The sequence below is a fragment of the Neoarius graeffei genome, chromosome 24 (genome assembly GCF_027579695.1).
Source record: "Neoarius graeffei isolate fNeoGra1 chromosome 24, fNeoGra1.pri, whole genome shotgun sequence".
Lineage (NCBI taxonomy): Eukaryota > Metazoa > Chordata > Actinopteri > Siluriformes > Ariidae > Neoarius > Neoarius graeffei.
The window spans coordinates 16,525,271-16,540,472 of NC_083592.1; the positions used below are offsets into that span (position 1 = coordinate 16,525,271).

At 42.9% G+C, this 15,202-nt stretch overlaps 1 protein-coding gene across 2 annotated transcripts in view; it reads right to left on the reverse strand.

The window, feature by feature from the left end:
* Positions 1 to 15,202, reverse strand: part of mlxip (MLX interacting protein) — an 80,201-nt gene that overhangs the window by 14,024 nt on the left and 50,975 nt on the right. For both annotated transcript variants that reach the window (XM_060906797.1, XM_060906796.1), the window contains exons 15-16: positions 10,305 to 10,428; positions 1,911 to 2,040 (exon numbers count right to left, since the gene is read on the reverse strand). In XM_060906797.1, coding sequence (XP_060762780.1) covers positions 1,911 to 2,040; positions 10,305 to 10,428 — 254 coding nt within the window. The remainder of the gene's footprint in view (positions 1 to 1,910; positions 2,041 to 10,304; positions 10,429 to 15,202) is intronic.

A 15,202-nucleotide genomic window follows, 5' to 3' on the forward strand; every position in this document is an offset into this window, starting at 1 on the left:
TAAGACACAAACAACTGCCTGCCGTGCTTCTGTGCTCCACCCACATCATGGTCTCTCTACAATGACCTACTCATTCTAAACCTGCCGAGCTTTACCGGTAAAGCTCTTGACCCCAGATAGTTAATCTACAACCCCGATTCCAAAAAAGTTGGGACAAAGTACAAATTGTAAATAAAAACAGAATGCAATAATTTACAAATCTCAAAAACTGATATTGTATTCACAATAGAATATAGACAACATATCAAATGTCGAAAGTGAGACATTTTGAAATTTTATGCCAAATATTGGCTCATTTGAAATTTCATGACAGCAACGCATCTCAAAAAAGTTGGGACAGGGGCAATAAGAGGCTGGAAAAGTTAAAGGTACAAAAAAGGAACAGCTGGAGGACCAAATTGCAACTCATTAGGTCAATTGGCAATAGGTCATTAACATGACTGGGTATAAAAAGAGCATCTTGGAGTGGCAGCGGCTCTCAGAAGTAAAGATGGGAAGAGGATCACCAATCCCCCTAATTCTGCGCTGACAAATAGTGGAGCAATGTCAGAAAGGAGTTCGACAGTGTAAAATTGCAAAGAGTTTGAACATATCAACATCTACAGTGCATAATATCATCAAAAGATTCAGAGAATCTGGAAGAATCTCTGTGCGTAAGGGTCAAGACCGGAAAACCATACTGGGTGCCCGTGATCTTCGGGCCCTTAGACGGCACTGCATCACATACAGGCATGCTTCTGTATTGGAAATCACAAAATGGGCTCAGGAATATTTCCAGAGAACATTATCTGTGAACACAATTCACCGTGCCATCCACCGTTGCCAGCTAAAACTCTATAGTTCAAAGAAGAAGCCATATCTAAACATGATCCAGAAGTGCAGACGTCTTCTCTGGGCCAAGGCTCATTTAAAATGGACTGTGGCAAAGTGGAAAACTGTTCTGTGGTCAGACAAATCAAAATTTGAAGGTCTTTATGGAAATTAGGGACGCCGTGTCATTCGGACTAAAGAGGAGAAGGACGACCCAAGTTGTTATCAGTGCTCAGTTCAGAAGCCTGCATCTCTGATGGTATGGGGTTGCATTAGTGCGTGTGGCATGGGCAGCTTACGCATCTGGAAAGACACCATCAATGCTGAAAGGTATATCCAGGTTCTAGAGCAACATATGCTCCCATCCAGACGACGTCTCTTTCAGGGAAGACCTTGCATTTTCCAACATGACAATGTCAAACCACATACTGCATCAATTACAGCATCATGGCTGCGTAGAAGAAGGGTCCGGGTACTGAACTGGTCAGCCTGCAGTCCAGATCTTTCACCCATAGAAAACATTTGGCGCATCATAAAACGAAAGATACGACAAAAAAGACCTAAGACAGTTGAGCAACTAGAATCCTACATTAGACAAGAATGGGTTAACATTCCTATCCCTAAACTTGAGCAACTTGTCTCCTCAGTCCCCAGACATTTACAGACTGTTGTAAAGAGAAAAGGGGATGTCTCACAGTGGTAAACATGGCCTTGTCCCAACTTTTTTGAGATGTGTTGTTGTCATGAAATTTAAAATCACCTAATTTTTCTCTTTAAATGATACATTTTCTCAGTTTAAACATTTGATATGTCATCTATGTTCTATTCTGAATAAAATATGGAATTTTGAAACTTCCACATCATTGCATTCCGTTTTTATTTACAATTTGTACTTTGTCCCAACGTTTTTGGAATCGGGGTTGTAGACTAGCGCGCTACATCAGCTACGATATTGCTGTATTATTTATAAATGACAAAACATTTGCCGCAAAATATTTTGCTTAATTTTGCTAAAATTTTCTTCACTGGATGATACCTTGAATAAAATAGACAAACACAGGCCAGCACCATACCAAGCTATAATCACCAAAAGAACTTACTGGGTCTGAGGACGGGCAGTGCACAGTCTCGGTCGAGCCACTGCATGGTGGTCTCACACAGCTCACTCTTGTTGGTGGTTGACACATTTCCATTGAAGGACTCAAACAGAGGCTTAATGATGATGCTAAACTGGAGGAGCACTGTTAAAGAAAATGCTTTGATACATATTTGAGTTAAACAATTTTATTTCAGTGCCTTCAGAGTGAGTCTGTTCAGTCACAGGATTTATTCTGATTTGTTCATCGATTTGTTCAAATATATGGTTTGCCCAAATGTGCTGTCTGATCATGCTGTCGTGCATGTCCGACAACTTCCATATTCAGCAATGTAAAAACAGCTAATAATTAACAAAGACGAGATGAAGTTGAGGTTATTATTCACCGATATTCACTGAGCCTTTGGCGGATAACTGTTTCAGTATCAATACAGAGGTGATTATTTTTTTAAAATCATATTAAAAATATAATTTTCAGCATTTTCTTTCATAATTTGTAATTCTTCTTCATCTACAGTGACAAAAAGCGTTTGGCTGCCATTTTGCCAAGTCACTTGAGGTGATTATTGAGAAATAGTCCGAATAGCTCGACCCATCAGCGCATACAATTTCCTATAATCACCTGTGTATTTATACTAATCGTTAGGCCACCACACCAATTTAATTAGTTGGTTCTCGGATTTTTTCAGGAAAAATATGAAGCGAGCGGGAGAAATAAAAATAAAATTTAAAAAAATGCTCTGATGGTAAAATTAGCGGTGGAAATAGACCAAACAATACAGGCATACCAGTAAACAGATAGGCTAAATAAATGACTGAATTACAGTCAATTGAACATCTACAATGCACAGAAAAAAAGATTTGACCAGGAGTAGGCTACTTCACAAGTCTTTAACGAAAGTGAAAGGGGCGATTTGATTGGTTTTCGATGTCACGTGATCTCACGTCACGTGACTTTTCCTGTTGGCGGGAGTTTGATTTCGATTTTTTTTTTATTTTGCATTTTCTTCAAGCGGCGATTCCGAGAACCAACTCATCGAATTGGTGTAGCCTTATGAGTATTTTATAACACTGTTTATAGTGACTCAGTCAACTGATGGTAATTTGCAGCTATATTATTTACACTGGGCTGATCGCACAAGTCATTGCTAGAGTAGTGTGTATTATGCAGTACTACAGTGTGTGCTCCCCATGCATACCCATCTCAGTAGCTGCACTGCTATCATCTGGGTTTACTGCTGTTGCAAACACGTCTGTATGTTTGGTGTATTTACTTGCATCTTTCTTTTTTTTAAAACTTTGTTTATTGGGTTTTACAGACGTATACAATTGTATTGAAACATTTACAAAGAGTTAAGTATACATTCTTTCTTTTTAGACAACAAAAAAAGGGGGAAAAAGCAAAAAAAAAAGTGGGACAGGCACAGTAGTCAGGTAACAGTAAACAGCAATAAGCATAGCAACAGACATCCCAAGTCAGAGTAATGGCACCTCTCTTAGCTGCCTCAGTCGTGTCAGTCAGTCAGGGGCGAGTGAAAGATCTGTCCTCATAACGAATTGAAAGAATGGGCCCCATAATTGGTGTGATGTTCCGAGCGATGTTGCTCGGTGGCGTCGTAGCGGCTGTGCAGGCGGTTTGGGACACACCAGCGCTCTGCGTGGCGGAGCTTCTCTGCTCGCTTTGTGGATCCATGGCGTGGTGTTCTGAGCGATGTTGCTGACGGCGTCACGGCGGCGGTGCTGGAGATGTGGGACTTGTTTTCGTGCGCCTTTTGGTGGGACTGTGGCTGCTACACCACGGGAATTACATCCTGACCCCTACTTGGTGGACTTTTTACCTTTATTTTTTATTATTATTATTTATTATTTTTTTCCTTGTCTATAATTGTAAAGCGTCATTGGGTTTCTTGAAAGGCGCTATATAAATTTAACTTATTATTATTATAATTTCCCAAATTTACTGGAGCAGCCAGTCAAAGACAATCTAATTTTCTCCAACTTCAGAAAATAAAGGGCGTCTCTAATCCAGTGGGCGTGACTGGGCGGAATCATTGATTTCCAATTAATTACAATTAATCTTCTGGCTAGCAAGGTAGCAAAAGCAAGTACATCCTTTTTGGACTTAGAAAGTGAAGGGGGGGGCAACCCCAAACAGTGCACTCAGAGAATTTGGTTTTATTTTTTTCCCCAACTACCTCTGACAGGGTATTAAAAATCTCAACCCAATAATTATGTAGAGATGGACAATGCCAGAACATATGTATAAGGTTTGCAAGAGATTGCTGACACCTATCACAAGTTGGAATTACACCATCATAAATTTTAGCCAGCCGAGCCTTAGTGTAAGAGGTACGGTGTACAACTTTACACTGAATAAGACTGTGTCTAGCGCAAATAGAAGATTTATGTACCCGTCTCAAAATCTCTGTCCAGACTTCCTCTGATATCTCCACCCCCAGGTCCTCCTCCCAGAGTAACTTTATTAAGCCTAGGGGCTCTGAACATAAAAGATTAATTTGATTATAGATATATGAGATAGACCCATCCAAAGCAGAGTCAGAGGGTAAATTAGGAAAGCTAGGGAATGTGCCCTGAACAAAACTGCGGACTTGTAAATATCTAAAGAAGTGCTGCTTAGGAAGTGAGACTTTAACTAAAAGTTGCTGAAAAGAAGCAAAAACATTATCAATATACAGGTCTTTGAAGTTATGAATACCAAGATTCGTCCACCTTAAGAAAACACTGTCTATGAGGGAAGGAGGAAAAGCATGGTTAGCCGCTAGTGGTGCATAAATAGAGTCTGTCTATAGACCAAAGTGGCACTTAAACTGGACCCAAATCCTAAGTGAGGCCTTAACAATCACATTCTTGGTGTAGGGAAAAGCGGAGGAGTGGATACGGAAGTGCACTAGGGCTTTCAAGGTCACTGGTTTTGCTGAACTTGCCTCCATAACCAGCCATGCTGGGGGAGGATCAAAAGCCTCATATTGAAGCCAGTGCTTAAGAATCCTGATATTGGTGGCCCAATAATAGAACCTAAAATTTGGCAGGGCCAGCCCTCCCAGAGGCTTCGGCCTTTGCAAATATTGTTTGCACAACCTAGGAACCTTCTGGTTCCAAATAAATTCAGAGATCAGGCTATCTAGTTTACGGAAAAAAGAATGAGGGAGGAAGAGTGGTACGCACTGGAACAGGTCGGAGAGTCTTGGGAGTACATTCATTTTAACAGAGTTGACACGTGCAACCAAAGACATATTAAGCAGAGACCATCGTTCAAAGTCTTTCTGGATTCGGGTCAATAGGAGGCCAAAGTTAGCTTTGTAGAGGTCTTCAAATTTGTGCACAACATGAATACCAAGATATACAAAACTATGTTGAGCAACTTTAAAGGGAAAATTTTCCAGGGGATACTTCTTAGCAGCGGGGTTAATGGGAAATATCTCACTTTTGTTTAAATTTAATTTATATCCAGAAATTTGACCAAATGAATGAAGAGTGGCAAGAGCAGCGGGAACTGAGACAGGCAGGTTGGAAACATATAAAAGTAGGTCATCTGCATAAAGAGAAACTCTCAGTTGAATATAATTTCTAAATATGCCTGTAATAAGGTGGTTGGACCGAAGGGCTATCGAGAGAGGTTCAATAGCGGTTGCGAATAATAGAGGGCTCAAAGGGCAACCCTGTCTAGTAGAGCGATATCGGCGAAAATATTCTGATTGGATATTATTCGTCCTGATTGAGGCTTGTGGGGCTGAATAAAGCAACTTAATCCATGAAATAAAACTATTCTTAAAACCAAATTTCTCCAAAACACAGAAGAGGTAATCCCACTCAACTCTGTCAAATGCCTTTTTGGCGTCTAATGATATCACAGCTTCGTGGGTGTCAGAAGAGGAGACATTGTAAAGTACATTGAACAAATGTCTAAGGTTAGAGAAGGCGTGCCTATTTCAAATGAACCCCGTTTGGTCCAAGGAAACGATGGAAGGGAGGATGGATTCCAGACATAATGCTAATAGTTTGGATAACAATTTAAAATCAACATTCAATAAACTTATTGGACGATAAGAGGTGCAGGCTAACAGGTCCTTGCCTTTTTTTAGGAGAATGGAAATGGAGGCTTGATTGAGAGTTTGGGGAAGGCGGCCGGATTCAAATGATTCATTGAACATATCCAATAACAAAGGGGCAAGCTTGTGCCAAAACTTTTTGAAAAATTCGGAAGGAAAGCCATCTGGCCCAGGGCTTTTCCCATTTTGCAGAGATGATGCAGCTGTATTAAGTTCAGCGATAGTAATTGGCCTCTCTAACTCTTCCGCAGCTGGTTGATCGAGTGAGGGAATGTCCAAATTTTCAAAGAAACTGTCAAAATCAGGAGTGGTATCTTGATCAGATGAACAGAGAGATATATAAAATTCCTTAAACACATTATTAATTTCCATGGGTTCAGTGGTGATACGCAAATTAGTCTGAATTTGAGGGATATGGTGAGATGTAGATGCCTGACGTAATTGGTGTGCTAACAATTTACTAGCCTTATCTCTATGCTCATAGAACTGGGACCTCGTTTGTAGGAGAAGTTCAGTGGTACGGTGTGTCGTTAGGGCATCGAATTCTGACTGTAGACAGAGGCGCTCTTTATATAGCTCTGGAGTTTTGTAAGTAGCGTACAACCTGTCGAGTTCAGATATGCGTTGCGTCAGCTTAGTTAATTTCTCCCTCCTGAGTTTCTTCTCATATCCTGCGTAGGAGATTATCTCCCTCCGATGTATGCCTTTAAGGCCTCCCAAAGTACTGAGGCAGAAACATCGGGTGTTTTATTCAAGCTCACAAAGAAGTTAATTTGTTGTGAGACAAAGTTAACAAAATCCTCATTTAAAAGAAGGCGTGTACTAAGACGCCATGGCGCACGCATATTAAAGCTCTTAATGCAAATATCCATAGAAATAGGGGCATGATCGGAAATAACAATAGCATCATATTTACAATTAGATACCGATGAGAGAAATCTATTATCAACCAAAAAATAGTCAATGCGGGTGAAAGTATGATGGACATGAGAGAAAAATGAATATTCCCTCTTAGAAGGGTTACAAAAGTGCCAGACGTCGGTGACAGCAAATTCCTCCATAAAGGACTGGATTACCTTAGCCGATTTCGATGGAGCGCAAGCGCTGAGGGAGGAACAGTCCAGCTGAGGGTCAAGCCAGCAATTAAAGTCTCCACCTAGTATTAAGTGGTGTGATGACAAATCAGGGAGAGTTAGAAAAGGGCGTTTAAAGAAAGCATCATCGTCAAAATTGGGAGCATAAATATTAGCCAAGACCACCCAGGTGTTATGAATCTGACCAGCAACTATAACAAATCTACCGTTAGGGTCAGAGATAGTACTTGAATGCACAAAGGGAACAGATTTATGTAACAAGATAGCTGCACCCCTAGATTTGCCTTGAAATGAGGAATGATAAGCCTGACCTACCCATCCCCTCCTCAATTTAGAGTGGTCTGAGACCTTGAGGTGAGTCTCTTGCAAAAAAATTACATGGGCCCCAAGATGGTAAAGATGGTGCAGTATCTTACTTCATTTTATAGGATTATTGAGCCCTTTGCAGTTAAAACTCGTGAATCTAATGTCACACCCACTTTCCCTTCCCACCCACACGAACTTTAGCAGAAGCATCCCCCCAAACGAGATGCGCGCAAAGTACCCCCTTGAGCAACCAATCTGTCACACCTCTAATAGTTCTGAAGAAAGCCTATACCAAGCACCTAATGAACTACAACTACTTAGGCATTGGAAATGTGACATGAAGTTACGTTAGTGAAATTACACTGTAATAAATGTACTACAATAATGTGAAGAAAAGAGACAAAAAAACAAAACAAAAAAAAACTTGCAGCATCTCACAATCAATTGTGATAAATCAAAAGGGCACCTATGGTGCTACAGTTTTTACCTGAGGTATTCCTGTATTCCAATCAAATAGCCACCATAAGCCAAGTTAGGGAGAATCGAGAAAGCAAGGAGTAAACAAGAAAACAAAATCAGTGTCCCCTCAGAGCTGTAGCTCACTGAACACATTAAGAAACCAAGGCAACCCTGGTGAGGAGCAAATGTAGTCCTCAAGGCCAGCACCAATAACAGCAAAATATCAAGTTAACATGTCAGCTAAATACTGTCCGGCGTGACTCCCTTTTTAATATTCTTTTCAATGAAGTTCAGCGCCAATGTCGGCTCCTCAAACCTGTGGGTCTGTCCGCTGGGCAGACTGCTGCGTAGCATTGCCGGGTAAAGACGACCAAACCTGACGTTCGGGCAGGAATGGAGCTCCTTTTTTACTGCGGCAAAGGTGGCCCGCTTTTTAGCCACCGCCAGGGTGAAGTCGGGGAAGATCAAGATCCTCCTGCCCATGTAGGAAAGAGGGGAAGCTTCTCCGGCTCGGCGCAGAATTTGGTTCCGGGCTTGAAACAGGCTCACCTGAATAATGAGTGGACGAGGGGGCTCGCCATCCTTAGGCTTGGCGCATAGAGTGCAATGAGCCCGGTCCAGCATAGGTTTATTGTCAAGACCAAGTATGTCTTGTAGGAGCTGGACCGTGAACTCGGTGGGACGAGGACCCGCTGTACCCTCAGGCAGGCCCACTAGGCAAATGTTATTCCACCTTGAACGACTCTCCAGGTCCTCACACTTCTTAGACAGGGAGTCAACAGTAGGGTTAGCTTGCTAACATTAGCTCGGAGGTCGGACAGCTCCCTGTCATTAGCATTCGCCGAGCGCTCAAGGTCCGCGATCGCGTCGCCATATGAAGAGAGTCTGTTCTCAAAGGGCTCCAAAGCCGCCACAACCTCTCTTTTAACTGCTGCCGAGATGGTGGTTTCAAACTTACTGAGAATGTCCGAGCACATTTCATCCATCATCTCCCTCATGTTCAACAACAAGGTGGCATTAGCATCTGGCTGATCTGGGGATTGTGGTTGAGGTGATAGCCGGGACTTGCTGCGGCCTGCTTTAGTAGCGTTGCCTTTCCCACGGCTTGCCATCATAGAGTGCCCACAAGCAAAAAAAGTTTACATAAAGTGAAAGGCTGCAATAATAGAGCTTAACGGCGGCAAAACAAATAAAAAGTGTAATATAAAAGTGTAAAAAAAAGTCACATTCCAGCGGAGCCTGTGCGAAATACGTCCTACATCTACCTCACTCCTACAGCGCCCCCCCGCATCTTTCTTTAACATTTTCTCTTCTTTAATCTGGCCTTTTCCTCTCCAGCGTTTCTTTTTTTTGCTTTACATTATAAGGAATCTCTCTTGACTAACTTGTAAACCAGTACATTTGTCATGTGCCCAGTCTGGAATCAGTCGACCAGCTGGAGGGTTTAGAGGGCTGCTCTCATTCAGTGCGTTGCACATAGATGCACATAGAGAAAATCGAATTTCTGCCATAGCTCGACTGAAATCGAAGTTCTAAATGCCATGGAAACACCTTAGCTCGGCTGAAATCGAACCGAACTGGATTTCTCGTAATCGAGCTACGTGACCTAGATTATGCGATTGTAGCCGAGCTACTTAGTGCATGTAAACCCTATCGAGCTACGTAGTCAAGCTATTTACTTCAGCACTGCCCCTTCCGGAAGTGACGAGTGACGAGACCACAAGCGGGAAACACAACAGCCTCGGTCGGCATGACAACAGTAGTAGTAGCGAGCAGCAGAAGAGGTCAGGAGGAACAAGGAGAACGAACGAACGAAGAAGAGAAAATGGCGAGCAGAAACGTGCACTTCTGGAGCAATGAGGAGCTGATAACTTTGTTTATACTCTTGAATAGCTCTTCTTCATGACGACAACCGGAAGTGTACCAACACGATGGGGCGTGTAGCGCCACCTGTGGCTCGGGTGCACAATGTACCTCACACAATAGCTCGATTTCCTAGTGTGCATGTAGGATTGGATTTCTCTGATACCCCTGCTGGGACCCTTATCTCGATTACCAACAGTAGCTCGATTTGGATGTGCATGTAAACGCACTGACTGATGCACAAGTGGGACTGGGTTCATTTGCATGGGAAGGGGAGCGGGGTCTGCGCTGTACTTAAAACATCCTCCTGTGCACCGGTGCAGGTGTGGAATTGAGCAGGTTTAGCTCATGAACACAAACAAACATCCTTGTGGATATGTGGACAGGAAAAATCTTCACACCCTTCAGCCTATAGATATAGCAGCAAAATATGCCCCTCAGCCCCACCCAAAAAAATTTATACAGATATGCATGATTCGCATGGGCCACATTTTCAGGCCTGGAAATGTGGATTAATCTGGAAGAATCATATCCCTGCCCAACATTACAGAAGCACATTTAATTCATTTCATAACCAGATTTTTATTCAGGCTGCAAAAAGGATACGATCCAAAACTTCCAGTTCTGCAGAGTTCTGTTCTTTACGTACTCATCAAACTTCTCCTTCATGTGATCAAATCGGTGGCGTGTAATGGGGACTCCTGTGGCTGGAAGTTGTTCCTGGCATAAACTGTAAAGACCAAAGTGAGATGTGAATGAGCTGAACTAGAAATCTGAATTCCCCAGTCCAAAACTATGTGGCTGGTTTGGTAAAGTCTGAACATCCTTTTAACACAGAACCATTTTTTCCAGCTTGCCTGCGACCCTGTAGAACGGGATAAAGCGGCTAGAGATAATGAGATGAGATATATTGTTAGAGTTAATGCTCCATTTCGAAGAGTAATGGCACATAAATCACATTACTGGCTGTCACCCAGTAGGGGACAGGCTCCCTTTTGAGTCTTGTTCCTTTCAAGCTTTCTTCTACATGTCGTCTCGGAGTTTTTCCCTCCCATTGTCATCTTTGTCTTTCCTGTTAGAGATCTAACTCTACATCTGGGTTTCTGTAAAGCTGCTTTCTGACAATTTCTATTTCTCAAAATTTAATTATTAATGAGTTTGTCTGTGAAGGTTCTCAGTCATCCAGGTCACTGTAAACCGCAGGTGCTAAAGAAGACAATTGGACTCGCTTGAAATTCTTGAAGACGTTTCAACTCTCATCCTTTACCATTCACACCCAGCCTCCAGTGACCCTAACACCTACAGGATGACCGAGAGGGTCAATGACCCATGTAACCTCAATGACTCTCCTTAGGGCTGCTTTTGGTCCACTAGAGGATAAATACCTGGAACTCCCCACTAGTCAGACAGAACTGAAGAGGCCTTTCAGATGAGAGGTGAAATGTCAAGAATTTCAAGCAAGTCCAGTTGCCTTCTTTAGCACCTATAGATAAATGAGTTTGGTATTCCCAGTTTAGTATTCAACGACAATATCAACAAAAAAAACCTGGTACTTTTTTAAAACATGGTACTTTTTTAAAACTTACAGTTTAAGCTACAGATATCAAGACTAGAAAGCTCCTCACCATGCATGGAGGGTTCCACCCCAAGTCCAGCACCCTGAGACTATACACTAAGCGGAAAGAGGGAGGCCGAGGGCTAGTGAGCATCAAGACCACGGTCCAGGATGAAACATCGAAAATCCAAGAATACATCAGAAAGATGGCCCCAAAGGATGAACTGCTAAGTGAATGTCTCAGGCAGCAGAACCCTGATGAGAGTGCAGAGGAGGAGGAGGAACAGACAACCTGGAGGAACAAACCCCTACATGGCATGTACCACCATCAGATAGAGGAAGTGGCTGATATCAAGAAATCCTACCAGTGGCTGGATAATGCAGGACTGACAGACAGCACAGAGGCACTAATCATGGCAGCACAAGAACAGGCCATAAGCACAAGAGCCATAGAGGCCAGGATCTACCAGAGTAGATCAGACCCAAGATGCAGACTGTGCAAAGAAGCCCCTGAAACAGTCCAGCACATAGTAGCAGGGTGTAAGATGCTAGCTGGATCAGCGTACATGGAGAGGCACAACCAAGTGGCTGGGATAGTATACAGGAACATCTGCAACCAGTATGGAATAGAAGTACCCAAGTCCCAATGGGCCATACCACAGAAGGTGGCTGAGAACAACAGGGCCAAGGTTCTGTGGGACTTCAGCTTCCAGACTGACAAACAGATCCTGGCTAACCAACCGGACATAGTGGTGGTGGACAAAGAGCAGAAGAGGGTGGTGGTGATAGATGTGGCGATCCCAGCTGACGCCAACATCAGGAAGAAGGAACATGAGAAACTTGAGAAGTATCAAGGGTTGAAAGAGCAGCTGGAACGGATGTGGAAGGTCAAGGGTTGCGTGGTCCCCGTGGTAGTGGGGGCACTTGGGGCAGTAACCCCCAAACTGGGAGAGTGGCTCCAGCAAATCCCAGGAACAACATCTGAAGCCTCAGTCCAGAAGAGCGCAGTCCTAGGAACATCGAAGATACTGTGCAGAACCCTCAAACTCCCAGGCCTCTGGTAGAGGACACGAGCTTGAGAATGACATGGATACCACCCCCCACCCCCACCCCCGCCGGGGGTGAGAAGGAGATTTTTTTTTTTGAATAACACATATGTGTGTGTCTCATCTCATCTCATCTCATCATCTCTAGCCACTTTATCCTTCTACAGGGTCGCAGGCAAGCTGGAGCCTATCCCAGCTGACTACGGGCGAGGTACACCCTGGACAAGTCACCAGGTCATCACAGGGCTGACACATAGACACAGACAACCATTCACACTCACATTCACACCTACGGTCAATTTAGAGTCACCAGTTAACCTAACCTGCATGTCTTTGGACTGTGGGGGAAACCGGAGCACCCGGAGGAAACCCATGCGGACACGGGGAGAACATGCAAACTCCGCACAGAAAGGCCCTCGCCGGCCACGGGGCTCGAACCTGGACCTTCTTGCTGTGAGGCGACAGCGCTAACCACTACACCACCGTGCCGCCATGTGTGTGTGTGTATATATATAATTTTTTTTTTTGTACTTGTGTGGCTTGATATGTCCTCTTCTGCTGCTATCCACTGTGCTGCTGCAAACAGGAAATTCCCCCATTATAGGATAACAAAAGTCTTCTTATCTTACTGTGTCTGCAAATGTGTATGTGCCAGTTGTAATGAAAGCTGAGTGAGTCACTGAAAGAGTATGAGGTAAGTTTTGAGAGGGTTTTTTCCCCCTCCCTATAACTAGTGTAGTAGAAGGCAACAGGAAACCACTACTGTAATTCTTCCATAGAAACTTTGATGACTGGAGCCATAAGAAAGGCCACGTCACTGTAATGATATCCCGGCTAGATAGACAGATGGATAACTGGTGCACCACATATGCTCGTGTAATAAAGATAGTGCCATGATAAAGCGTTAGCATCTGTCATCTGGAAACTGCTGTGGCTGCTACAATCTAATATTAGTTTGTTCACATCTAAAATGGTTTCCTGGTCACGTAACGTAATGAATAATGAATCCAACTTGAAATGATGCAATAGATGAAAGGATACTGAAGGGTATTTACAAGTGCACTTTCAGCTAGATTTCTACTATAAACACAGCTAATATCAGTGAAATAAATTTAAAATGGATTTTGACATCTAGAGGGTTTATTTTGTTCTAAAAACTACAGCACCACAGACACTTTATTGTTTATAAAACTGCTGAGCTCCATCCTTATGCATGCCAAATATCAAGAAAAAAAATTCATTTAATTTTAAAGGCTCTGGATGAAGAACTACAGTTCAGAAAAGATGTGATTTGGTATGTGTGTCATTAATGGAAATTCTGGAGTTTGCACGTTCTCCCCATGTCTGCGTGGGTTTCCTGTTTCCCCCCACCATCCAAAGACACGCGGTTAAGTTAACTGGCTACTCTAAATTGCTCATAGGTGTGAATGTGTGTGAATGGTTGAGATGAGAAAACCTCTAATAATCCAGTAGAAGGCAACGGGAAACCAATACTGTAATTCTTTTTTAGAAACTTTGATGGCTATAAGAACAGCTATCAGATTGGCCACGTCACTGCAGTGATATGCCAAATAGAGAGAGAGAATGGAAATTCTAGAAATATCACTATTGTATGTGGTGCATATGTGACAGCATGTGGTGCTCACCAGAGTGTCTAGTGTGTGTGAGAATCTACTGATTGTATTGTGTGACCCCATGACTGTATGTGTTGCGCAACAGAATTTTACAAAAAAAAAAAAAATTACACCAGGCTTGTGTCTCAAATCACATCGTTTTTTTTCCGTTTCTGGTTTCTTTATTGTTTATAAAACTGCTGAGCTCCATCCTTATGCATGCCAAATATCAAGAAAAAAAATTCATTTAATTTTAAAAGCTCTGGATGAAGAACTACAGTTCAGAAAAGATGTGCTTTGGTATGTGTGTCATTAATGGAAATTCTGGAGTTTGCACGTTCTCCCCATGTCTGCGTGGGTTTCCTGTTTCCCCCCACCATCCAAAGACACGCGGTTAAGTTAACTGGCTACTCTACATTGCTCATAGGTGTGAATGTGTGTGAATGGTTGAGATGAGAAAACCTCTAATAATCCAGTAGAAGGCAACGGGAAACCAATACTGTAATTCTTTTTTAGAAACTTTGATGGCTATAAGAACAGCTATCAGATTGGCCACATCACTGCAGTGATATGCCAAATAGAGAGAGAGAATGGAAATTCTAGAAATATCACTATTGTATGTGGTGCATATGTGACAGCATGTGGTGCTCACCAGAGTGTCTGGTGTGTATGAGAATCTACTGATTGTATTGTGTGACCCCATGACTGTATTTGTTGCGCAACAGAATTTTACAAAAAAAAAAAAAATTACACCAGGCTTGTGTCTCAAATCACATGTTTTTTTTTTTTTTTTCCTGTTTCTGGTTTCTGGTTGAGAGTACATCGCGCGCATTCTGGCTGCCGCTTCTCACCGGAGCTTTTTTATTTTATTTTCTCTCCTTTTTTATTTTATTTATTTTTTATTTTTTCTGTGTTTGATGTTTGTTTGAGTGTTTTGTCCACTGGTTGTGGTGTAGCTCCGGACCCAGTTTTGGGCGTTGGTTCCCTCCAGGCCTTGGTTTGCTGTGGGTGATGCCTGTGCTCCCAGCTATGGACTGCAGTGAGCTCGTTGCTCATTTTAACATCGTGGGTGTCCAGCGCTCCGTGCTTTAATGTTTGGCGTGATGTTCCGAGCGATGTTGCTCGGTGGCGTGGCGGCAGCTGTGCAGGTGGTTTGGGACATGCCAGCGCTCTGCGTGGCGGTGCTTTTGTGCTCGCTTTGTGGATCCATGGCGTGGTGTTCGAGCAATGTTACTGGCGGCGTGACGGCGGCTGTGCTGGAGATGTGGGACTTGTTTTTGTGCGCCTTTT